At 41.4% G+C, this 27754-nt stretch overlaps 1 protein-coding gene across 3 annotated transcripts; it reads right to left on the bottom strand.

The window, feature by feature from the left end:
* Positions 1-13822: 13822 nt before the first annotated feature.
* Positions 13823-25093, bottom strand: LOC108938506 (LIM/homeobox protein Lhx3-like). Of its 3 annotated transcripts, XM_018759088.2 has the most exons (7): positions 24842-25093; positions 24047-24054; positions 19742-19913; positions 18241-18443; positions 16144-16295; positions 14541-14712; positions 13823-14247 (listed from the first exon to the last, which is right to left on the bottom strand). In XM_018759088.2, the coding sequence occupies exons 1-7, from the start codon at positions 24907-24909 to the stop codon at positions 13823-13825; spliced, it is 1200 nt and encodes a 399-aa protein (XP_018614604.2). In that variant the 5' UTR covers positions 24910-25093. The 3 variants fall into 3 exon arrangements, with proteins under 3 accessions (XP_018614604.2, XP_018614603.2, XP_018614605.2); XM_018759087.2 differs by lacking the exon at positions 24047-24054 and having other exon boundaries at positions 24846-25093; XM_018759089.2 differs by lacking the exons at positions 24047-24054; positions 24842-25093 and adding an exon at positions 21041-21057.
* Positions 25094-27754: the final 2661 nt, after the last annotated feature.

Here is a 27754-nt window from a genome sequence, read left to right as displayed (position 1 = left end):
AGAGAAGGATGAATATAAAGCATCTGATCACTGCAATGATAAAAAAAAATTGCGGGCAACACATTCAGTGGTCATTGCATGAAAACCCTAAAGAAACCATTTAACCCACCTTTCAATATGTATACACGGCGCAGTCAATAAGTTCTAAGACTGTGACGGTGCTGTGCAACATGCGCCACTGACTTGAACCGTACCAGCTGTACTGCATAGAACGTCCTGAATCCGATATATGGTCTGAAGGCATGGACTGTACACGTTACAGTCATTTTAAATTATGGAAAACGTTATCATTACTTCCTCACATCTTTTTTCTGCATGGTATTTGGGATCCAGTGTTACAGGTGTGAATGCCTGTCCACAGTTTGAGTTTCTACATCACATGACAGATATGGGTCATCCACATGGACAGTGAAGAGCAGCACACAGACAGACCCACAGCTTCTGTATTTTTAGGTTCTTAATATTTTTTAATATCTTCTTTTTTTTTTTTTTAATTCCAATTGTTAAATACGAGTCCTAGCTTTTCGATGTAATCCCTTCACCGTCACCACGCGCCCCCTCCTCTTTCCCACTTGTAATAAAAATGTGTAATCCTGTGTTTAAAATATGAGATTAAATAGTTGAAATCCGGAGCGCATGCTGGATTACATGGACTGCGCAAGGGGCTGAGGGGTAAGTCCTGCTCCACTCCCACAAGAAGCTGCTTTCTCCAGCCCAGAAGCGTAGAAACAGCTGGATGGAGAAACCAGCTGGATGCTCAATAAAAATAATGCATCAAGATGCACAAATCTGAGAAATACCAGGTATCAGCCGTAGCTGTTGTTCTATAACTTCTAAATATAATTAGTCTGACTGCACAAAGCATCTGAAAAAGCAAAACTGGGCAGCAGACAGCATAGTAGTTAGAGCTACTGCCTGTGGATCTGAAGGTTGCTGGTTTGAATCCTCTACTGCTTTAGTGCCCTCGAGCAAGGTACTGACCCTAAAATTACTCCGTGAAAAAAAACCCCTGCTGTATAAAGAGGTAAGTCGATGTTAAGCAGTTTAACATCGTACAGTTAGTTGCTTTGGAGAGGATCATCAGCTAAACAAGTAAACGTGAAACAGTGATGTTAGACAAGATGGAATAAGAAGCATAATTCTAGACATGAATGTTCAACCAAAACCTGAAAAACGTTCTTCAGCTGCCATGTGCAAAGAAGTGTAAGGTTAACTTTCCATCACTTTACCCACACACACACCATCTGAAACCACTTGTCCCATATGGGGTCACGGGGAGCCAGAGCCTAACCCAGAAACACAGGGCAAAATGCTGGAGGGGGAGAGGACACACCCAGAACAGGACGCCAGCCCATTGCAAGGCACCCCAAGTGGGGCTTGAACCCCAGACCAACCGGAAAGCAGAATCTGGTCCAACCCACGGCACCACTGCACCCCGCCATTGCTTTACCATTTGTCACAAAGCTTCTGTCCTTTACTGTCCTGTGTTGTCTCATCTTAGGTCTTATTTACATTTTCATTTCAATTTTAAGAGAAAATACAAGTAAATAACTTTCAGAAAGAGAAAAACAGATTTTTCATCTTAATATTTGACTTGCCATCTTATGTACAATAAAAAACACGGAAAACAGTTTGGAACAGCCTCCCATCTGAAACAGGAAAAAAGCTACTGATATACTGTATGTACAGTACATATAGTACTGCATATATATATATATATATATATATATATATATATATATATATGTAGTCTATATATATATGTTTAGTTTTTTCAGTGTTTGCTCTAAAGAAAATACTATATCTCTGCTTCTTCCACAGAAGCTCCCCTCTTCAGAGATACCAACAAGGTCTATAAACCCATCTGACAAAGCTGGATATAATTTACTGCTGCCAGGATCTGAAATAATCAGACTGGAAACACAATATTTATTTAGTCATTTATTTTTTCTACATTTATTTATTTATTTATTTAGCCTTTTTCACTGATACCTGCTCATTTCTTTTATACCTCTTGAGATGTAAATGTGTATGCACACATGCAGTCTGGGCAGAGGCTTCTGTACAAATTTTATGTAAAATGCACCCATAACTCTGAGATACCATGGAACACATGACTTCTTGTGATTTCATTACATAAAAAGGTTGCTACTTTGTTAAGGGGGTGGGGGGAGGGAAGTTGTATGCCATGCATATGATTACATACAGTATATATGTATATAAATGCCTAAGTGTGTCTCTTATAGGGTAGGAGGTTGAGGAGCATTAAGTTCAACACTAATGCAAAACAGGATTAACTCATTAAATAATGGTAAAATCAGACGTCGTTCTTTTGGAGAAGCTTTCAGAGACATTGAAATAATCCAGATGAGAATGGAGATCTCATCCACGAGATCTGGCACATTCAAATTATTCAAGGGAGCACTTTGAATACTACCTTAAATGCTACTAAATTAAAAAAGACCATTTCAGTAATTACAATATTTTAAGAAACTGGAAAAGGGTACCAGATGACCAGTGCATTAAGCAAAACAAAAGTCAGGGTTGTATTACCTCATTCACCTTAATTTCACATCTCTGAAAACAAGAAAGTGTTTACATCATTGCAAATACATTCTGCAGATAAAATTGATTATTTCTAATGTATGCACTCGTACAGAATTTGAGATATTCATACCGCAAGTCTGTAACACTAATCTGATTGCCTGACTTTGCCTGGCTAGTATGTCACACCAGTGCTGGAACACATAAGAAAGAAGTGTCTGGAAGCTGATAGCGAGAACCGCTTCTAAATAGACAACATGATGATCCCTTGCCTCTTTTGGAAAATGGCTGATATAGCCATCAACGATGGATGGCTGCTGTATCACCGAGATGCCAAAAGCCTTAGTGTGCAAAAGCAGAAAAGGCTCAAGACATTCAGGCTGGAGGCTGCAGATGCACTTATCCATGGTGGAAAGAAGAAGAGAAGGCCCTCCAAGGGAAGGGAGGAGGATGTGCCCACCAGACGCATCCAAAAACCAACAACCCCAAGATCCGTACATGATGTCCGACCAAATGGATCATATCTCAGTTTTTATTGAGAAGGGAAGGTGCAGGTTCTACTCAGATGGACAGAAAACTATCTCCTGTCAAAAATGTGCTGTTTGTGCATCGTCACTGGGGAAAGCCCATGCAACTGCTTCCAAAAATTCTAGAAAAAAAATGAAGCGAGAAAGTGAGAGAGATTGTGACTGTTCATTGTTATGTGCCTTGTCCTTTCTGAATGAGCTGATAAACAGAATTGCAATGTCCTTTTGTTTATGTGGTTGCTATTCCCTTGGTGGGGGTGTGGTAGCACAGTGGGTTTGACCAGGTCCTGCTCTCTGGTGGGTGTGGAGTTCAAGTCCCGCTTGGGGTGCCTTGTGATGGACTGGTGTCCCATCCTGAGTGTGTCCCCTCCCGCTCCAGCTTTATGCCCTGTGTTGCCCGGTTAGACTCTGACTCACCGTGACCCCACTTGGGACAAGCAGTTTCAGCCAGTGTGTGTGTATTTTGGATTTTATGAGTTGAATCTCTAGGAGATACAGCTCATAAAATCCAAAATATAGAAATTATTTTAAAAATATGTTTGCAGAGCAAATGAGCTAAGCAGTAACATTAAATTATTTTTTACAACTCATTTTCCACTCATGCCTGTTTTAGGGTTAATGATACAAAAACTTTGTGCCACGTGCCATCCGGGACAACGCAGGGTGAGAGAATATACCAAAAACATGTTAGTGACCCCACAGATTACTTCAGTGGGCACACGCCAGTTTCTAATTATTATTATCACCCATTTTCCGCCAAAGTTATGGCAGCTGTCTGTTTGCCCACCCTTCAGTTGCCAAGCTTCCTGCACTGCCATTAGTACTAGAATCAGATTTAATATTATTACTTTTCTCTTGCAGTGTAGTAACTGCACGGACATGTTCAGAAAGTGTTCCTCATCCCACGAGCAGCTCAAGAGATGAAGGCTGAAATATTCGGAGGGTAGCTGGTCAGTGTTTAAAGAACACAAAGGTACCATCTCACGAGACTAGAGAGGTTTCGGTGCTGTTGCTCTTCCAAGCTGGAGACACCGCGCTCCCGTCCGATGCAGTCAAGAAGCAAGTGTCTTGTGAAGTGTGGTTTTTTTCAAACTTCAAGGTGCTCATCTGGATTGAATCTAAACCCTGAAAGTGGCTGCTGAGATCATGCAACTTTATCCTTGGAAGAAGGATCTACAACTGATTCTGGTCTTATAACAGTGCAATCTGGCATTTGTAGCAAACCATGCTCTCCAACCATGCTCTGGAAGCCATGCTCTCCAGCCTACGAGACACCCTGAAATGCCATTCCTATAAAAGTTAAACAAAGATATCGTCTGTGTGTTTTTTTTTTTTTAATTTGTAACCCTTTAACTGGGTTTATGCAGTATGATCAATCTTTATCCTCCTAAGAAGGCAGGAAATACACCATGTACCCAAACACAAACCAGGTCTAATCATAATACTGCCTTCGGTTCTAATCCTCAGTGTGAGATCCTGGGTATCGATCAAGCAAAGGGTTGAGACCTTCACGGGGGGTCCAGCACTGGTGAGAAGTGGGAGACACTTCAGTCTATTGGATTGAGATTCATTTGCCATTTAAGGTTCAGAGATCAGGTCACTAAAGCAGCGCTGGTCTGTATAATCAATACCACTGCTATACACACAATACGTCCTATGAATTATGCCGTTGTAAGTTCCACACAGTATCTATTTCTGCTCTCTTTTGGAAAGTCCATGCTAATGTACCTTACAAGCAATGAGGGAAAGCTGTATATTTTATAAATAATAGATAGAAAATAGAAATAAAAGATAATAAAAATAAAAGATAGGAAATAGAATAGATAGAAATAAAAGATAGAAAAGTTCATCTTTGTCAAGAAGCCATTTCACACCATTCATGAATGAATTTTCTAAACTTATGAAAATAAATGGAAAACAACTACCATTAAAACTTTTTCTGTTGTGGTTATTAAATCTAAATCCAAAAATCCACTTGCCTATTATCATTGCCACTGCTCTGAGGGCAGTGCTGTCACATCTGCCACTTGCTCAGAGTGTCCTTCATGCACCCTTGGTTTCATCTTATTTACATACCGAATGCAAACAAGAAACCTCCCCTTTCCTAACTGCCCTCAACCTTTACTGATCTTGGGGCAAAATTGTTGCTGTTACATTGAGCAACGCTGCATTGCTGCCTTCCTGTCTGATATAGTGATGATTCTTCAATGGACACCAAGGTCACGAATGCCCAATATATTCAATCCACTTACTTATTATGGACATAAATAATTTAGATCCACACTGAACTTTGCACTTTGAACTGTTATCCTCTTAGAAACGCACCTTTCTAATTTTATGTTCTTCTGCATTTATGGAAAATGTAGATGGGTTGTTTCCATTAGAACAATGAGATGGACATTGGCCCTATAAATATGCAGTATATTAATATCAAGAAAGGTCAAGCAAGAATATTCAGTTTCTTCTCCTTTTGTATGTTCTCCCATATATTACATGCAAACATTGCATGTAGTGAACTGAATGTCATCCTATTAAACTTCAGGAATCAATTGTGTCAGAGGCCTGAGAATGAAGGATCTGATGGGCTGCTGGGATTTGTATGCACAAAACGTTTCCTTCAGGTAACTGTCACCAAACAAAGCACATAATACAATCACATATTGCTGTCAGTGTATTCTGCCCTCTCAAGGTAAACAAAATATGACATACTTTCTTGTGATGGATCCCAAGGTAGCCTAACACCCCAATTAAACTTCTTTAAATTTTTATAATCTGTCCTTTTTCTTTGTAAAGTTCTCACAGCTTTCCTTCCCTCTACACGTCTGTTCGTCCTGGGGAAATTTCCAGAATCACAGAGTGTATGATTGCAGCTATATTAATAATCTTCAATAAATACAGCTTGCCTGGGGGATTAACAACATGCTTGTTCCATCCTATGCTAAAGATAAGGCGATCTTGCTCACATGAATTATGATAACACAATGGATTTGGAGAGCAAATGTTCAGACCTGGATTTCTTTGTAAGAGCGGTGTCCTTTGGCTCAACTGTCTGCTCCAGTCATGGCTTTAAAGTTAGTAGATGCCAGAGCAAAAGACAGCCTTTTTTTCTCCTTCCTAAGAAAAATGTTTTCAGGAGTCTTAAGGAAGCAGTAACATTGCCCAGTTTCTAAACAAATTGGAATGGATGAAATGCAGTCAAACCGTACCTTAACGACCTGTCCAGCATTTAATAAATGAAATCCCAAATCCGTACTGAAGTAATGTGTAATTCAAGAAAATATTCAATGATATTTTCTGAAGACGTGTAAGAATATTCAGGTTTTAGTTAACAGTCTATGCAGTAAATAAGTCGGTGTTATATGTTGCATGAGGAATTAGGGCAACAGTACAATCTGTAGGATATTTATTACTGAAAAGCAGATTAAAAAAATAGCTCAAGATGTTACTGATTTCTGCAGCTAGCTTCCGGTTATTTCAAAAGCATCTGCAGAAATCTATACTGGCAGGAAAACAATAAATACTGGCTTATTTACAGCAAAAGCTAGGATTATAACTGGCACGTCATACATTTTAAAAATTGCATTAATTCTCACAGGTGAAATGCTGTTTTACATAAAATGTTAATTCTGTTTCTTACTGAGGTTCTCCTGCACCCAGTAGCTTATTCAGATCTTTGCGCCAGTGCCCCCATCCAGCACGGGACAGTAATGATGTCCTTCTTGCCCCGTCCGGGCAAACGAAATCAAACGGAAACCACACTGCTCTTTGGCAGTAAGACCTCGAATTGATTTGCTGTCAGTGACAGTGTACATGAAACAAATTAAAATAAGCAGCCTGTCCGCAGAAAAGTGAAACAGTTGAAGCTGTTGACTAAAACAAGTTCCTTCACTATTACATGATTTAGTTCCAAATGGTTCGAGCACTGAAATGGAAAACACAGATGATCGGAGTCTAAGTGACATAACAGTCGACATCAGTATATAGTAGCTTTTAATTTTACTATAAAATTTATTCAGTTTTGCATACATAGATAACCAGAAATGTAGCAAAATTAGTATTTTCATAGCAAACTCATAGTGAAAGGAAGAGACTTCTATCAAAATGAAGAAATTGGGGTCTTTCATGACAATCATTCTAACAGAATTTGACAAACATTTAAAAAAGAGTAGAAATATATTACATTTAAATTTGCTCGTCCAACAAATACAATCTCACTGAATGCAGGGACATCCATCTGTATTTTAAGATGATGCTCACATCATGACAAAATGATAAGTGATGGCATTATTCAGTATTACTGTGCATCACAAAGTATTGACTGGTTTCGTGATCTTCTGAGGTCTTCCTTCATCCCCTGGAACAGGAATTGTTAAATATTGCCTCCAGCTCCATTTCTAAAACAAGAGCACATCTGTTCAACTGATACACTTTCCTAATGCGAAAATAATACAGGGACAAGGCCTAATGTATTAGTTTATTTTCAACCAAAGAAACAATAACTTCCATCACAGAAACATGATTATATTTAGAAATATATCTAGATAAATGTAGTACGTCCAATGCATATGAATCCAAGTCATTTTCACGTGTTTTTGTCATTGCTGCTCCACACATCCCTACATATACGCTGCATTTAATCAAGAGTTACTTCATTCACCTTCCACTTGCAAACAACTTCCCTATAAGTCACAAGCATGGCAAATAAATTTGCTTTAGGGCTTAAAAACACCCTGGAGTCCCATAAACTGAAATTTAAATGAAATTCTTATAATAACACATGGTGGGGAGTATCAGCTGAGCTGGTGCCCTCAGTCGAAACCTCCTGCTCCGCCTGCGGATCCAGCAACAGGGTTGGGGGTGCGCGAGGTGGTGTTGCCGCACCAACAACAATCACTGCTGCGTTGATTTATTACCGCTCTCCGTCTGATATTTCTGTGAAGCCAAAATGAGAACAGCCCCCTGCCCCTGCGGCCGGCTGAACACCCAGTCTAGACATGTTATTCACCAGCATGACACAGCAATACCTCATCTTTAACGAGCTGCATCACAAGGGTTAATCGTCTGACAACGCTGAATCTTAAGTAATGTCACAGCAAGGTAATTACGGTAACAATGACCTGCAAAGTAACACAGTCATCACAAAAAAAACACACAAAAAAAAAATCATACCCAAATGCATTGTACTCAAGAGAAAGGCTGGAGGAGCACACATCTGCATTATTTTCCTTTGTGTCCGCTGTAGTAAACCATATGACTGCAGACGGTGAACGACGCAAGGAAAGTCAGACAGCAGGATGTGTTAAGGTTGCGGAAAATGAAACAGCCATATGCAGATGTGGGTGTATGAATGTGTTGTTCTCTCTCTCTCTCTGTCACTTTTTCGTCAGTGAAGGATGGCCATTCTTGCCATCCTAATTGGAAAGTGTGGCAGCCACTGGGGGCCATCTGGGGCTGTGAGCTGTAGGGACACACAAGGGGCAGACGGGGGTCCCACGGGAGCTCTTAAAACTTGATTCAAATGAAAGAGGATGAGAAGAGGGTTGGATGGGGAGGGGAATGCAGTTGTTGCATTTTGTCAATGCGGATCTTTCATTTAACATTTAAAGCTCACCGTTTCACCCGAGATTTTAAGAAAGGCATATGCGGAAAGGTGTTTCGTATTGAACTGCTCCTGCATATTTGTCTTATATGTAAAGAAGAAAGTATGCTTGTTTAATTTAAAGGTTGCACTGTAGAGTTATTCCCGCTAAAATTCAAAAAGCAATTTAAGGAAATATCTGATTTGCAAATATCTGGTTTTGTGACCTGTAGGTGTTTAAGGTCTTAATCCCCAAAAATATGCGAGAATATTTTTATGATGCAGACATTTCACTTTTACATGTTGCATCATAATCCACGGATTAAATGAAGTGATGACTCAACTGAAAGGAAATAATTACCGGCGAAACCTATAATGGACATAATTAAGGCCTTCACTTAAAACATACTCATAATTATATGCATTTTGATTAGTTGAACTAATGATGCTGTGAACATTAACCTGCTGTAACCTTCTCAGAAATGTGTGGGTGTGTGTTTAAACGATGGGAAACCCATCTACATGCAAACATAAACCTAGCGGGGCATACAGGGAAGATATTTTGCATCAAAAAAGCAGTTCCGATGAGAAAATTACAACGGTGTGTATTTGACATTTTATTTCAGAAAACAAAAAATCTTTACAGATAAATGAAATGACATTAACTGTTAAATAACTGGACTTGCGGCCAATAGGTTGTGTATTCATTTTCCACGAAGGGCTCACTGTGAGACCGTTAGCCGAGGAAGTGATAAAGGAATCGCTTCCCTAGAATTAATAGAACTAACAAAATTATTTAATTTCATTGAACTCACACAATGCATCTCTTTCCCCCAAGCCACGCAGTTATTCCCTCCAGCACAACATTTGCCAAATAGGACCACTCGTTTCCCAGGACGCTCAGTTAGTTATTAAGCATTAAGTGTTATCTGCAAAACAACAAAGTGAAAAATGCTATACCTCAGCCCTGGTACAGGCATTGTTAACTGAGTGTTTCTTAATCATTTGGTTCCCCTTCCCAAGATTACAACTTGTTTCCTCTGAGATAGCCATCCACTTCAAGGCCCGAGAAAAAGACAAGGGCTGTTTGCTGCTCCATTACCCCTGAATTGTTGCTGTAACATGTGGTGCCCAGGGGAGGTGTAGCTGTCACACTTGATTTACTCCAGCCAGCAGTGACACTGAGGTGGGATGGAGGGGCAGGGAGGCAGGGAGGCAGGGAGAGGGACCTGGGAAGTAACAATCTCCTTTAACACCCCTGCCATGAGCAACACCGTCAAGTCTTCTCACAGTTTGAAAATATTCATTATCACCTCAAAGAACATATGAAATCTAATTATCTTCCCTAATCTAATTTGCAAAGTAATGTTCCTTGCTATCTAATACTGTGAGTAATACTAGAGTTAGATCATGTGTGAACAAGTCTGATTTTAGGTAGTTTTGCTGCAAATCCTACAGCAAATCGGTCTGCATCGTGACACTCATACAGGGTCAGGTTCTCCAGCATTATAAGGATGCTACAGGAAAACACATCCCTCCATCTATCCGTTGTCAATAACTGCCTGTCCAGGGATGGGTTTCACTGGTCCAGAGCCTATCCCAGAATCATAGGATGCAAGACATGTTACACCCTGGACGTGACAACAATTCGCCCTGCAGTTTCTGCCTCATGGGCTGTGATCTAGCACTGCCCACTATGCTACAGCATGGCCCAAATAAAACCAATAAAATGGATTTTTTTTTTTTCAGTTTGATTCAGTAAATTCAATTCAAATTTTCACTTTAAAAAGGCAGAATCTATGGTCATCTATGTTATAGCCGTAACAGTTCAGATGAGTACAGCAAACTGATAACCACAACCAAATTGGACAACAGAAGATTCAGACGATTTTTCATGATTCAGCGAATGAAGAAAAACTGGTCTAGACATCCTGCCTGTGCAACCCTTGCAAAGTAAAAACGGAAGCATTGCAAACTACAAAAAGCAGAGCGCCAAACTAAAATAAAGGGCAAGCAAAATAAAAAAAGAACTGGATAGACGTGCAGACTGAACACTGGCGGAGGGAGTATTTGCACACTTTAATGTTTAAATGGTAAAGAGGTGTGTGAAGTTATTTACACCGTAATTTAAATTGTTCAGTTTCACAAAATCCAGAATTTACTTTTCAAATGATACACTGCCTCTTTATTACACACTGACATATTATCAATCTGAACCAGCCAACCAATTCCAATAACTGCTTGTCCCAAGTGGGTGGTGGTGAGCCAGAGCCTATCCTGGAGACATCGGGCACACCCTGGACAGGACAACACTCCATCGCAGGCCACAGCTAGGTACCCAGGCACACAGCCAGGCGAAGGTACTAGAGCAATTGCAGGGCAAGTACCTTGCTCAAGGGCACCATAGCTGGAGGCAGGGACTGAAGCAGCAACCTCCAGAGCCAAAGGCAACCGCTCCAAACCACAACACCACTCCTGAAGTGCTGACAGTTCATTCTAAATAATTTTTACATTTGGCATGAGAATATTTTTAAACTGATAAATACAAAATATGCATCCCAACAGTTTTATCATTGGAGGGTGGTGAGATATTTTACATTCATTTTTGAATGTATGCATTTGGCAGATACTTTCTGTTTCTCCAAAGCAACATAAAACTCAGAGTAAACAAAATTGCATCCCACAACAGAAAGAATGCTTAAGTACACACACGATAACTGAAGCATAGTGTGTTTGTTCGATGCTGACATTTTTATAGCCTGCATATTCCAGTAGCTATTTATAGAACTGACATATGAATAGGAAAATATGTTGATAAAAGTAGCAGGTGTTGAAGGACTAGTAAATGAACATGTCAGGAGCTTGGGAGGGAAATGGGTTAAAAAGGGAAGAGCTTTGAAACCTTCCTTGAATATTGGAAAGGATTCAGCAGCTCTGGGGAAAAGAGGGAGTTAAATCCACCACACAGTGGCAAAGAATGAGAACTGATGGGATTTAGATGACCCCTTTGTGAGGCTGAGGAACAAGTGGCCAAAGGTGGAGGAAAACAAGTGTTCTTGCTGGAGTTTAGGAATGGATCCGACTCTGTTCATTGGGATGGTAGTTCTTCTACTGTTCCTTAGACCCTAACCTGAGTTTTGAACTTGATATGAGCAGCTACAGGAAGCCAGTGCAGAGATACAAAGCGGAAGGCACACGGGAACGCACTGGCAGGTCGAACGCAACTCGAGCTGTAGTAACAGTTAAAGAGGCTTAACGGCAGTTGACAAAAGACCGGACAGGAGGGAATTTCTGGAGTCCAAGTGAGATTTCGGCAGAGCCCTCGACCAGGAGTTGTACAAGCTGCGGTGTGATGCACTGGTGGATTCAATAAATGTTGAAGAGGATATGACCACAAGAGCGGGTTACAGCTGCAATACGTCGTGAGAAGCAAAGGCTAGAGACACTTGTTAACCCTGGGCTTGTGCAGTGAGACAGAGGGCTTTTCCACAGGGTAAAAGAGAGGTTTGAAATATTCTTCAATACATGACGTACATTATATGGTATGACTTTCGTTATTATACGAACTTTCATGATTAGTGAGCTGGGCACGTTTGTTGTGTCACTTAAGTGTTTTTTCCTCAAGAGTACTAGAGCAGGAGGCAGGATTCCAATGGGGGATTTCTGAATGTAAAGCAGCAGCTTTCCCAACTACGCTGCCCACATTAACATTAACACAGCGATGGTTGTGTTAAAGATAATTTTGTACCGAGTTTCAAAATTTTAAAAATGCATGCGGTTTACAAATAACACTAAAAGATTCAGGAAGTTACGATAAAAGACTAAACAAGACACTCATAAGCAGTGATGTTTGGATATTGCTGACAGATTTATTAAATATCTATTTCCTTGAGAATAAAAGCCTTAGAACAACTTCCACAAAACAAACAACAACAGTAAACTGGGCCTTCCAGTCCCAGATAGCTTCAGTGTAATGAAACAAACAAGACATACTGGAGGACACAGAGATGCAGGAACGTACTATTCATTATGTGGGATAATATGCGTACAACCAGGCTACACCTTTTCTTCATCGCACTTTGCAGTCCATATATCTACTTTCAGCTGAAAGTCCATAGAGTTGGAAAACAAAGCAGAGCAAAAACTCCAATAAACAGACTTTTGGCAACAGTCAGCCGCTGTGAGACATATTCCAAGTAGCACTGTATTTCAGCAAAACATATAGAGACACAAGAAGAGTTATGACTTGAGATCAGTGAAGACCAGCAGGTTCTTTTCCTGCTCATGATGAAACCGCTGAAGTCCCAGCACAGCCATGCCAAACATCAGATTAAAGACACTAGGCCGAGTAAAGTGACACAGCTATAAAAAGATCAACATTTTCTGCTAGAATTAAAAAACAATTCTTTATTTTACATAACTGAGAAGATCCCATAGTACTTTTTACTACATTTTCTAGACTTGGAGAACATCTAGGATGAGGTAATAAATTCATTGTTCCTGAATAAGAAAATAAGACCATTTGAAAAAGTTATTTATCCAGAGGTTTCACGTATGTCGATTACTTCTTGGTCCATTTCCTGACGTTTCTCAAACATCTAATGTCAGTAAACAGAACGTTTCTCAGATGCCTTTGATGGACAGCCAAAAACAAGCAGACACCAGGAGCGATGGACTGCTGGAGTAGGGCATCACGTTTTAGTTGTTCATAAAAAACAGTTATCAAAGGTTCATGTTGTTCCAGTGTATTTTCTTACTGGGCTGTGGACAGAAAGTCCACTGCAGAAGCAGGACGCAAACACAGTAGAAAGTGTCTCAAAGAGCACGCTGATATCCTGAAGGATGAGTCATGGAGGCAAGACTGACTCCTCCTCGTAGCGACCACCTGAATGGTTTCCAAGGCCAGCAAAGAACAGAAGCAGTTTGCCAGTGCCTTCTTCCGTGCATGACTGGCGTGTCCAAACATGGGGACAAACATGCAAACCCCAACACCCATCAAGCAGCTGAGGAGCTGTGTGACATTAGCTTTACCCGCTGTGCCAAAAGCCCTGACATCTTCTCTCAAGCGAGAAACCAGTTCATGTTGCTGTGCTCCTCATTAAACCAGTAACTAGTCAGAAAGAACACAAACTGCTGACCTTTGCACTGAAAATACTGTCCGCACGCAGTGTGATCAGAACTGATTGTGTTCCACTTCATCAAGCCAAGAGGCTGGACTAGCAGGGAAGTCTGGATAGCCTCCACTGCTGCCAGTGGACAGGTCTGAACTGGGGCCATTTCCACCGCCAATGACTCGGATGCCAGGGGGTAGCGGGGGCGCCCCTCCTTGGGTTACAATGGAGGCCCCTGATTCAGGGTACGCTATACTGGAGATAAGCGGCTGGTGTCCTGGCAAAGCCTGCATGGAACCCGGGGACTGGGGCAGACCGTAGGGGCTGCTGGCGCGGACATCGCGGTACTGATCCTGCGTCTGGATTACCCCGTGCTCCAGGGGGAAAGGGCCATGGCTTCCTCCCTGTCGACCGACGGCAGGAGACGTCTCACTTATTCCACTATATATTCCGTTGGGGTGGCTGACCTCTGGCATGGATGGCTCATCTGAGCATGCAAAACAAACAAAGACACATGATTTGACATCATCGCCACGACTTCTGGGCTCTGAGCCCTTTTGTAAAACAAATTCAAGCTAATACATTTGGTTTAAATGTTTATTATTATGGTTTGATTTAACAGCACCTCGCCCTTAAGAATGCTCAGTGGTGACGGCCTTTCTTGGCGACAATGGCCCACATTAGTGAGCTGTGTTGCTGCTCTGAAGGTCTTAAACATGAGTGAGGAGTTAAGCGGCACCCTGATTCTCTGCCCCGTCCCTCGCCGCTGAACTGCCGTACCTGTAAAGGAGACCTCGGCATCACTGTCCAGCCCCTCCTCCTGGATGCTGTCCTTATCGGACCTGGAGTTTCCCCGAGAGCGCTTCATGGTGCGGAAGTACTGGCCCCACCTCTGGCGACCTGCATCCTTCTTCAGTCTCTTCTCCTTGGCACGTCTGTTCTGGAACCACACCTGTAATCCAGAAAAATATAAAATATATTTTGTTAATGAAAACAATTTAACAAAAATGAACAATACTGAAGAAATATTAACTATTATTATTTTCAGTGCATGCCATAAACTACCAGAAAACAGTTTAATAATAATAATAATAATAAGCCATGGAGCATCACATGGGTTCTCTTATGCCTCATATTTTATTAGTCATAATATTAACACTAATTTTGCATTTCTAGTTATTATACCGAGTATCTGGGGGGATATTTAATATTTAATTTACAGTAATTGTTGCTCCTCACATGATGCACACTGTGTGTGTGTGCGGCTCATTCATTGACTCTTCTGGAAATCGCCAACATTTATTTACAGTGCGCGTGCACTTCAAATTATTCTAAAAGTATATCATTACTGAGCGATGATTTACATCGAAAGGGCACAGCCTGCTTTATCCGAAGCGGGAAACTAAAGCGGCGGGACAGAACATTAATGTAAGAGTCCCTGCGCCCTTGTCCACCGCCGGATTTATCTCACACGTCATTAGCTCGCCGGACACAACTAGTTGTCCTTAACCTGCCTGGTGCTGAGCGCATGCGCATAGCGACCCGCAGCGCTGCCTATGTAGTCACATAAAGCAGATGTTGCGTACAGCGATGATCGCGATGACATTATTATGGACAGTTAAAATGAACGGGGAAAGTGTGCGCACTCTCTGCACGGGATTTCCAACGCATTTCGTGAACATGGCAGTAGTAGCCACTTTATTAGGAGGTGTGTGTTAAAATGTGTTAACCGTGTCCTGCACCTGCAACCACACAGCCACAAGTTTCTGCGCGCTCTTCTCTTTCCCGAACAGAAAGAAAAAAAAAGGAGGACCGTGTGTGCGTAGAGCGGCTGCACGACGCAGAACAGCAGACAACGCGTGTGTTGCTAAAAGCACGTGTAGTCTGGGCGATCGCCGGTGTCCTTGCAAACACAGGTACATAAAACATTATATACGAGCGCGCGGCGCCCGGACACCCGAACGCGGACGCGCTTCCTGGTATTTCGCTTAACGAGCGTCTCCGAGCGCCGTTCTTCTTAACAGCCAAACACTCCGAGCTGAGAACTTCATCGGACTGCAGCTCGCCGTAAATTCAAAACATTAAACTCCAGCCCCTGCTTCCTGGAGGGAATATATCGCATTGCTTTTTCTTTAACCAGCAAAAGATGCTCTCTTCATTTATTTATCTGACTATTTTGTCCAATACGACTTCCAGTGTTAGATAATAAACTTTGCAGTGATTTATCTATACAGCAGGGTAACCATATACATAACCACAAACCAGTATATATATATATATATGGTTAACGGTACTAAGAATAGTAGCTTGATTGAGAGTGTACAAGGGGAGTAGGCCTGTAGAGCACTAGCCACTGCGCCACCTGCCGCTCATTGCTTGTTACCTGTACGACCCTCATGTCCAGGCCGGTCTCCGAGGACAGCTGTTCTCTCACGTGTCTGGCCGGTTTCGGTGAGTTGTTGTACGCCGTTTTGAGGGTCTCCAGCTGTTTCGCGGTGATGGTTGTTCGGGGTCTCTTTGCCGTTGAATCCGACTCTGCAGCGCAAAGCAAAAGCCCACATTTCTCATCTTAAGCTGAGTACAAATTAAACGAGCAACCTCTGCAAATCTGCGGACTCAACCGATTAATCGGCGTTCGGACTGTATCTTCCCATGAGTATTTTTAATAGTGCAAATAAAAAAGTGTAATGATCCTACAAAAGAAATTTGCAGAAGACTCAGAACAAGCTGTATCAGTACGTATATTTTGATACGATTAAATATTCTTAAATGCTCCAGTTAACAGCAAAATTAATTGTTTCACAAATCATGTAGTACTTGCATGGAGTAATTATTGATGTTGCTCTCTCAAAGGAAAAATAAAATATTTCAGATTTCACTTGTGCGAAAGAAAACCTTTAAAATTCTTGAAAATGCTACAAAAATGCAGTATATAATTTAATAAAGTGCAATATTCTTCGTACCAGGCAGATTTATTACTCGTCAAATATGTTATCTATATATGTATTGATATCTATATATACATTATATTTTATTATGTATATCTTTTCCTTTTTCGTTTTGCCTTCGTGTAAATATATTTAAGTGTCATAAATACAGACTGTAAGTAGGCTACATTTGGAATGTTAATTGTACTAAATCATATTTGTTGCTTACTTAAATTCTACCGAAAGGCTTTTTTTTCCCGTCTGGCACCCTTTCTAAACTGTGAAATCAGGATTTATGCTTTTTTTTTTCGCTGGATCACACATTTCACGTTTATTTCGGTGATTTCCTTATTCAATAATTCCAGTGAATACTGTTATTATTGTCTGTAATACTGGAAGCACCAAAGCAAATTCTTTGTGTGCGTCAGCACACTTGGTAAATAAAGATTCTGAACTTACTGTATATTTATCTGACTCCTCTGTCAAAAGAGACTAACGTTGCAAGAATTTACCCCCTTGCTGCAGGATGCTCTAACTATTAGTTCAGCATAAGAACCTTGATCGCGCAGTGAAACGAACCGGCCACCTCGAGATTGCGAGGCACGAGCCCTAACGACTGCGCCACCCGCTGGCACAATACAGTGTAAAAAGTGGGAATGTTGCGTAACCCGCGTCTGCTCTGGAGCCGCTCGGTGAAGTGCGCGCACACTTTAATCACCGTGTGGAATGTGCTGACTCTCAGGTGGGGGGGGGGGGGGGATCATTTTTCTGCAGGGCTGCACTCGGATTTGCGATCAACAGAGGATGCGGACTATCGATCTGCGGGCTGCTCCTCGGCGTTATTAGCGCGCGCCGGGTCAAGATGTTTATGGAGGAGCCGCCGGCGCCGCCGATGAAGCTCCCAGCTGACAGCGGTTCACACGAGCTCCGCGCAATCCCTCGGCTCCTCCTCGTAGAGTTCGGAAGAGTTCCATGAGCACAAGGCCAAGTCCCGTCGTGTGCCTTTCCCTGCCGCAGCACCGCAATTACACTTTTAAATGTAATGTTTATGAAATGAGCGAAACGCCTTTGCCGCGCGGCGCTATAAGCGTGAACGAATGCGCCGCGGTGAAGCGCTTCGCGAGCGCTGTCCCTGTTACCCAAACAAACAAAAGCGTTCTCTTCTGGGAACACGTGATTAGGACCCGTTACCAATGTGTTAATCAATATTATGTACACGTTACTTTAAAAATCCCACTTTGTGTTAAATGCCGTATCATTTTAGCATTCCTGTAACACACAGCACTGCAGTCACACACAAGACTATTATCATTACTATTATTATTATTATTATGCTACTCCTTTGCCCCTAAGAGACTTAAATATTTTTACATAATCAATTTTACACTGATTTACTCGTTGTACCCTACTGGAGGAGTTCCGGTTCAGGTTTCTACAGCGGGAACGCGCACGGTACTGCAGCCCCAACCACCACGCCACATAGCGTCCCTACGCAAGGGGAACAGGTCGGGCGAACGGGCCGGGCGCGCGCGTTCACGTGGGCGTGACGTCACCTCTCTGCTTCGCGGTGTCGTAGTCGGCCTTGCACACGAGCCTGCTGTCCTCCATGAGGTAGAACTCGTCCCCAGTGGCCAGCTGCCTCTTGCACACGATGCAGGCGAAGCAGTGCAGGTGGTACACGAAGTCCTGCGCTCTTCTCACCACCTGCGACGGCGGAATACCTTGCTGGCACGCGGCGCATTTAGTTCCGAATCTCCTTTGGAAAGCACAAGTTTGGAAATGAATCGCGCACTGATGACAAAGCAAAGGCGTTCACTCTTGCACTATGGTACATGATGAATCCGGCTGGAACACAAGCGCTGAAACAGGCCACTGCACGTACACTTCTCACCCATGTCCACCTGCCTTTAATATTACATCTCTAAAAGCAAAACAGAATTACCAGTGTATAAAGTTACATTTTTACATTTGAAACAAAATATTACATGTACTGTAGTACAACTCATACACTAACACCACCTAATACCCTTCTGATTTGTTATTATTATGAGTATGATTATCATTACTGTTGTTACATTTACCATCATTCATCTAGCAGACGCTCTTCTCCAAAGTGACGTACTAAGAGTCTACTGAAGTGTATTTCACCAACAGGCGAAGAGATGCACACGCACCGCTGCAAAGGACAGCGGGTAGAGTGTGTGCCGGCGCTCACCGCACCAGTAGCTGCGTGTGGAACTGATCGGAAAGAGCCGACAAACGCGATCGTGACAGATGGTGCGATGCAAATGCATGGAGCTGTCCGGAGATGCGGGGAGAAGCGGGACAGAAAGGGACGGGCTTTGAGACGCCTCGTTCTAGACTGTTAAAGGGATTCAGCAGTTCTGAGGAAGAGTCGGAGTTCATTCCGAACACAATGATTGAAACGAGAACCGCTGGGCTTTTGTTTCTGGATCCAAAGTCCAAATTTGTCGTTCTGGGTCTTGTTATACGTCTCTACACTTTGTACGTGGCTCTTGTCGCGCAAGGACAGAACAATATTGTCATGCATATGAACTATGCAACATGTGCCGAATAATTTTTAACACGAAAAAGTGAGTTAATAGATTTCCACTGAAAGTTTCCCATCACTAGTATGCATAACCTCTCGCTTAACACTGTATGGCGGAGTGTTAAGAGGAGCCTCTCCTGGAGGCACAGGCCACTAGGTCAGGTACCCTACACTGTAGTCAGGACGCCAGGTCATGGGAGGGGAGTCCCATACACACAAACACACGGAGGTTAGTCGCCAGTCCACTGGAAACACGTCTTCAGGCTGTGAGAGCATACCCAGATGGCGATGGGGAGAACATGCAAACTTCACACAGACTGAGCAGAGACAGAATTTATGTCCAAACGCACGACTCCTGCGCTGCCAAGCACCTGCGCCACCCGCTGCGCCACCGTGCCGCTCTAATTGGTATTACTTTGAAACGAAAGGGCAGCTTTAAACAAAATCTGCTTACAAAAAACGGCAAAAGAGGTAATGGTGTAATGGAGAAGAAAAGCACTCACTTGAAGAAGTCCTCCTTGCAGTACACACTGTCTCCCCGGCTGAAGCACTTGTCAGCCAGCTGAGTCTGGCAGTCGATGCATTTGAGGCACTTGCTGTGCCAGTGTCGGTCCAGCACCTTGAGGATGAACCGGTCCACTATGTGCTGATTGCAGCCTGCACACAGCGGGATCTCTGCCAGAGAAGGACACACACACACACACATTTACATTTATTCTGTGCTATACCACAATGGCCATGGGGCTCAACATACATGTCCATATTCCATAATCCATTTATATAATAGTTCACCGGTAGCTAGTTATAGCTCTATAGTTGTTTACAAATAAAGTAGAAATGAAAAATAAATAAAATTGAAATCTCCTTTGTGGAAAAATATTTGTTTGTGCTGGTAAAAACGATAAATTGTTTTTAAAACAGTTACTCTGTAGAGCATTTGATCTTTGTCTGATATAATTGCTACAAGAGGAAATTGGTTAAGTCGAGTCTTGTCACTTAAAAAAACCACAAAATTCTTGCTTACAATTACCTTGGAAATAACTGACACACTCGTGTGTGACAACAGTTGGCTGCTTGTCCTTTTTGCCATTACACTGCAATAATATGTAGGAACTCCGCAAAAATGAAAATTCAGTTGACATTTATGAGCGATGCGATATGTATAAATACTCCGACATACTGTAAACATGCAGGAAAATCATGACGTGGTTTTGTGCACCGATTAATTCTGAATGAAACGCAATTGTTGAATTGTTCCCCGGTTTTAGGATGATCCTAAAATACCTTAACAGAAATTTCCATGAGCACATGATTTATTTTTAAATGCCCTAAAATGGCAAAGCACAATTAATGTAACAACTGACATGTGGAAGTGCACTTACACGCAGCGGCATATGATGTGGACATTAGACTACAGTAATGAAGACAGGAATTCAGAAAATACTGAATACCGCAAAAAAAGTACCGGTGACAGGCAGCTCGGAGGGTAAAACTCAGTTCAAAATAATCACCGCGAGGCCTTGCTGTAAAACTGCGAAGAGGGACAACTAGTAAGTAGGAGAGGACACCCGAAGCCGCCGAACGCTGCTGCACACGTGTAGCCCATGGTTCGAGAAATGAAGGTTTCATCTCTATAACATATCTGCTGGATTCGACATCCACGTCCGAGAAGGGAGTGACCCCGTTTGACCCTCCATCCCTCCTTCCCCACGCCTGTCGGACGGAAGCGCGCCGCTGAATCCCGGCGCTACGAGTCGAATCGAATACCGGTACGATTCCCGCCCGGTTCGAAGCGCTCTTACTTTGCATGGTGGCCGGGAGCGCTGCACCGAGCCCGACAGGTTCGAATCCACTAGGCGCGTTTGTCTTCTGCGGGTCGAGTCCCGGCTCGTGGGAGCCCACAGGGAACGGGGCGAAAGGCGTTGAGAAAAACAACGCTCCGTATCCACACACGCGTCCAGTCCAAAGACCCGACCCCCCACTCCGCGGCACGGGGGGCGAATGATGACCGCAGTGAGGAGCCAATCAGCGCCGGAGATCAGCTCACCATCGCATCACCGAGCATCGACGGGGTAGAGAGAACAGGCAAAAGTGCGTTTAAAAAGAAAATCGAATTTAAAAAGCAGGTCGTGTCGTTTGTGGGGTCAGGTGGTGATTTGCCATTTTATCTGGATAGAAATCACGCTTATTATGTTTGTTAACTAAAGAACAAAACTTAATATGATCACGACGGTCCCTGTTGGTCTGACCTAAATGTGACAATCTTGACCCTAAAAAAGTATGAACGGGACTCGGGAGAGTGTTTTCCCCAGTGGCACGGAAGAAAATAAATAAATAAATAAATAACGCGATGCTTTATTTTCCAGAATACGGGGAAATTTCTTAATACAAACTTTTTGATGTTACTGATTCTTAACGGAAATGTATTGGTATATTTAATGACATACATTTCATTATTGCTTTTTAAACTTATACTCCCATTTTAAATAGAGTTACGGACTTCTCAAGAAATACGTACAACTGAAACAGCGTAAATCGATAACAAGAAGCTAATCATTTAGTATGTTTATATATGTATATATAAAGAAACGAATAATATATGCTATATTTGTTTGTATATATATATATATATATATATATATATATATATAGTGCTGTATGCTCCTCCTTACGTTACGTGTGTACGCCTGTGCTGTCTGTTGTGTTTAGTACATTTTACTGAAATAAATGAAAGTAAAACAGAACGTACTAGGGATTGTTTCCAGCTGAAAAGCAAAAAATGATGAAATAAAACTGGACATGCGTTGAGAAGGAAGAAGAAACAACTAAACTAAGACGCGCGCAATATATTAATTATATGTGCCTGTATTGAAGGCGCACAGGCCTTTGGCTCTGGACTCTCCGCAGTGAAAGAGACGGAGAAGCTGCGCGCTACATCCTCCCTGTGGTTCAACACCCTGCGATCTACACCTAAGGCCAGTAGGTGCTGTAGTGACCAGGGCTGTTGCCTTAGAACACGATATTATCCTCGTTCGCATCCCACTCGCACTGTAAGACCTTGAAGCTACTTAAACTCAACCGACTGGGTAAGCGTAGGCTGCTGTATAAATGGGTAAATCACTGTAAAGTTGACTATTCTACACTGTAACTCGCCTGACTAAACGTTTGAGCTAAATACGAATGAACAGATGACATTTAGTGTGAAAATAATTGTATACCGTCAAAACATTTTATTCAAACACCAAAGTATCACATACATAAATGTATAAAACTACTATTGTAATTTTAACCAACAATATATATAACAACTCTATATCCCACCCTACTAACTCTCTCTCTCTATATAATTATATATATATATATATATATATATATATATATATATATATATAATGTATATTACGGTTTTTTATAACTTATAAATACTACATAAATATACTATACGTGTGTGTACTTTTTATATGAGTCATCCAATGCAGGTGAAAAATAGATATCAAATTAAAATTATGTGTAAGAATAGGTTATTCTAAGCATCTTTTTGCCGTAACGAGTAATGCCCTAATTTCACGACTTTAACATTTGACGACAATAATTTAGGTGTACATTTGTAGAAACTTTTAAAAATATGCCGCACATGTATTGCGCAATTTCTTTCGGAAACTATAGGGTCAAATTTCTCACTTCCGAAAGTTCAAAGTTATTCACATACTAGCTCTCCTTGTCACTACAATGAATTACTGATAATAATTACTAAATGATGATAGATTATACATTTTCAATAGTTTCCTTTAGCACGGCGCGAAATAAACCGTGCAGTTTTATTTCCAGCTGACATTTTTTTTTTTTTTTTTTTTTTTTTGTGGGAAACACTGGACGCTCAATTATACAACGTTCAGAGGCAACAGGGCACAACTTTTATTGTCGTTGATATTTAGGGTCATTTATTTCTCCAAAGATCGTCCAGGGAAATCAGACTAAGCGGAGCCACTCATCATCTACTGACCAGTCACTGACCAGTCACTCAGGAACCAGACCATCTACTGACCAGTCACTGACCAGCCCTCTCATGAATTTAGAAATCAAAATCAATGCCACATTTGTCTGCGTTTCCACAGTACACGAAAGGCTTTTCGGTGAGAGGTGCGCGACACTTCAATGTTCCTCCTTATATTGCAGCCCTAATGATATTTTTATGTCGTATTGATCGCACACATCTGAAGGGGTCGGGTGACATTAATGGAATAAAATGAGGGATGCTTATGATCCGAGGACGAGGAATGTGCAAATGAGGGAGGCGACTTGAGTCACTTTCTCAGAGTAAATGGCAGAAACTGCTGTTTTTGCTTCTATATACAACAGAAGGTTTCAGAAACTAATTTATAATACGCCATTTTTTTCTCCCCCCCATAATGAATATGTATAGAAATAGGAAAAAAAAATAAATTCCAGCAAACATAGTGAAGCCGCACCAAATCAATTTCGTTCAGCAGAAGGATAAAACTAATTGCGTATCATTTGCTACATTTTAACCTGCTCTCATGGTACTTTTATTAACATTTACTTGTCTGACATCTTTGTTTGTTCACGTCGGCTTAAAAGTGTCAGAAATCCAACTTTACAATGATTTACCATTTACGCTGCAGGGTACCGCGTCAGTTCATGGTAAGTCAGAGTTCTTTCCGAGGAGAGGGATTCGAAATAGCAACCTTCAGACTGTAAGGGCTCCAACCCCTAAGCTTCTTGCTGCCCGAGGAAGATCTCTTTGCTTAAACTCAGCGAGAATAAATAGAGAATAAAAGTACAAACACGCGCACTTCTCAGTTTCTGAAACGTATAATGAATCATCGGTGTGAATCAGCTGGAAAAGCAACACAGGAACGTGGAAAATACACGCAAGCAATTGTTTTTGGAGTCAGAAGTCGCAGCTGTGGACTGGGCTTTCACGGACGGTCACGCTTTCGTGTCCGCTTTCCCTGCTCAGCTGTCACCTGGGCTGTGTGCAACTGGACACCCCGCGCTCTCGGCAACAGGTGAGCGCGAGGCCCGCGCGCCGCCCGCAGGTACAAAGGCTGCCGTCACAGTCGCCGCCGCCGCAGCAGCAGCAGCAGCACCGCTGGGCTCCGCGCGACCAGGGCCGACAGCGCCGAGCGATGGTGGTGCGACAGGGCGGCGCGCGCTCAACACCTGTTCACGCGATTTACCAACAATGCAGTCATTATATATTCATAACGTTTCTCGCACGCAGAACACGCAGCGAAAAAAATAATCCCCTTCGTCGAGATCTTTTCCCTCTCCAAACGACCTCAAAAATGTAGCTGCATGATTAATAAGAGCATTTCAAAATAAAGTAGAATTCTTATGAACTTTAGTGTTCTCCATTGTCACACTGAGAAGTTTTCTTCCATGGGAATTTAGAATTAGCTACCAGGTGGGTAGCGCTTTTCGTTTTTTAACTTGTCAAACTGTAGCCACTGTACCATTCATGTATAAATTATGTCAAGAATACAGCGTTTCTCGCTTTACCGTTGTGCCAAAAAAAAAACAAACTAAAAGAATTTATGTAAATAATTTAAATTTATATACACACTTAAAAAAAAAACAACTTACCTTGAGCGTATCTAGGAAAATTTCCATGGTTTTGGCAATTTGATCCTGGAGGATCCAGCAACATTCTGAACAAGTGTGTGCTTCACTTCAACTATAACTATATTATACGAATCTCCTACGAAAGTAATTTTGCGAGTTACTGACTATATTCTGCGTCCAGTAACAACCCGTTTATCTATGTAGGTCGTGCACATCGCCTACAAGCAGGGAAATACTGGCGATCCGGGTCCGACTCCAGATCGTCCACCTGGCGGCTCTTCGCGCATGTGAAGAACCGTGAACCGCACTGATGTCTCACTCACTCCAGGGGTCCTCGGACAGTGACCCGGATGTGGGCGGCGCTTCTCTGAACCCGACTGGGGTTCGTCTGCGCTGTCCACGGTGCTGAAGAGCGGCACGTGACCTTGCGCAGGAGCGCGCGCGTGTGTGTGGGTGTGCTGTGCTCTCACAGGTCCTCCCAATTACACACACGCACACGGTGCTTCGCCAGTTTCTCATTTCAGAGACAATTTTCCCTTTTCCTCACTATATTATTTAATACACGTTCACGGAAGACTCAGAATTCACAGTATCACTGCAGAACCCACATTATACATGTATTTTTTTTGTAAATGGGAAAGAAACTGGGTCAGTAAAACAATGGTTATGTAAATTTTAGTAATTGGAAAGAGTCGAATTAATATGTGGTTGAGATGATTATAAATCAAAAGCATATGGACAAGGCACATTTTTAAGAAGAGGTGCACACATAGTTAAAATATGACTTATTATGAACACGGTAGGAGCAGTTTTTGCATTAACCGTAGACTGGCCTCTAGAATACAGGACATGAAAATGAGACCAGTGAAGGAATCACATTTTCCCTTAAAACACTGGTCAACAGAACAGGGCACAGCAGAACAGCTAAAGCATTGTGCCTATTGAAGTCTCTTTACTAGCTGTTACCTAAAGGTTGTAAATAATTTAATGGGCCTCATATGTGAGCTGTTGCACCAAAATGCAGCGTTGGCCTCAGATCATCCGTTTTTTTTTTTTTTTTTTTTTAAACTTTACCAGCAGGCCAAGGTGCATTTTTCAATTACAGTACCTTGACATTTATAAGAACAATGTTGAGATCATTTATTCAAGATTGCAGAAGGTCCAAATAAAACACCCAAGGCTTAATGGAGGCCTGGACACAGGTGCCAAAAGCAGTGCAGGTGAAAAGAAATGTTACTGCATACATAGTGTAACATCAATTAGGGCATTTACTAGTAAAACCCTCAATGCTGCTAGACAGTTGACTGATTACAGACAATGAGTACCATACACTACAGTTTCAGATGTTAGTTTTATTACTACATTTACTGTATATGTAGCATTGACCTGGTATTTAAGACAGTATGTATGCCATCCATATTTAAGGGTCTTTGTATTAACGATATCAATACATTATTGTAACTCATGGATTGTATGCTTTTAATAAACAAGCTTAGAATGGATTGTAATGAAGGCCTATATATATATATATATATATATATATATATATATATATATATATATATATATATTTTTTTTTTGTTCATCCATGAAACTTTTCAGGCATTGCCATTTGTTACTCTTTTTAAATGAATTGATTCAGCAAATGTCTACACAGTGAGTAAAAAGGATGACCCAGCTTTTAAAAAAAAAAAAAAAAAAAAAAAAAAAAAAAAAAAAAAAAAAAGTATTTCACCATATAGTTAATACCTGGAATTCTAGCATCTTATACTACAACTTCAATATTTTAAAACAGATAGTTGAACATCTTCTCTAATAGAGATAAAAACAATTCCTCCAGGCATTTCAATAATTACAAACATGGTGTACCAGGTGGTAAATAAAACAGGTGTTTAACATGGGGTCACTAATTCACAAAGATCAAAGTTACAATGGGCTGACAAAAAGAATATATATAAAAGGCCAAGTAGAATTTCACTGAACTGGTGTGTAGAACAGGTGCCAACATTTTATTACACTGTCATTTCAAGCTCCTCATCTACACTATTAGTTCTCAGTTTAGGCCATGCCTACTTGGCAACTTTAAAAATAACAAAAAAGGAACTGGGGCTAAGGGGCACTAAAGCCACATGTTGGAAAGGCTGGTTATGTAAAACTAGATTGTCAACCTGTTGTGTATCATTTATTTGGCAATTGCTTCACTCTAAAGGGACTTGCAAAAATGAAAAAGTATATTCAGACAACTTCAGTTTGCCTGAGACTTCTGTAATTACTCTTAAGTATATACAATACTAAGAGCAATTTCGTGATACAGGCAGAAGGTACACCCTGAATTTTTAATTATGACTGTTTACAGACTAGCATTGCACAGGAACTTGTAAAAAAAAAAAAAAAAACCCATCAACAACTCGTTCTCCAGAGCAATCACATCTTTATTTTAAAATGACCAGCTTCATTGTAGATCTTAATAGGAACATTTCCACTGGAAACAGCATGTTAAGCTGAACAATGTAACACATGAACCGTAGGAATATAAAGAGGGATTTGTTATTTCATTGCTTACATGATGCTTTCGACCAAAGTGACTTACATATTCACCAATGTACATACATTAGCTGGACATTTCATTAGAGTAACTTGGCATCTAGTTCAAGGATTAAGGCAGGGCATCATCTGGAGCACGAACATAAAACAATTTCACAACTCCCTTAAGAAAGTTCATATTTATATGGTGTCAAAAATAAATTTTCATTTTCCCCAGATGCTTTGCTATCATAGCTCATTACACATTGAGAGGATAAATACCTGTAGGAAAATAACTAGCAACAAATTGTTTCAGAAAGGCAGTGTGATTCGCAATTTTCAGATTACAGTAACTGCACATCAATTTCATACAAAAATGTTAAAATTCCATCAAAAGAAAAATTCAC

Source organism: Scleropages formosus, chromosome 17 (assembly GCF_900964775.1).
Source record: "Scleropages formosus chromosome 17, fSclFor1.1, whole genome shotgun sequence".
Classification (NCBI taxonomy): domain Eukaryota; kingdom Metazoa; phylum Chordata; class Actinopteri; order Osteoglossiformes; family Osteoglossidae; genus Scleropages; species Scleropages formosus.
This window is presented reverse-complemented; position numbering and strand designations above follow the sequence as displayed.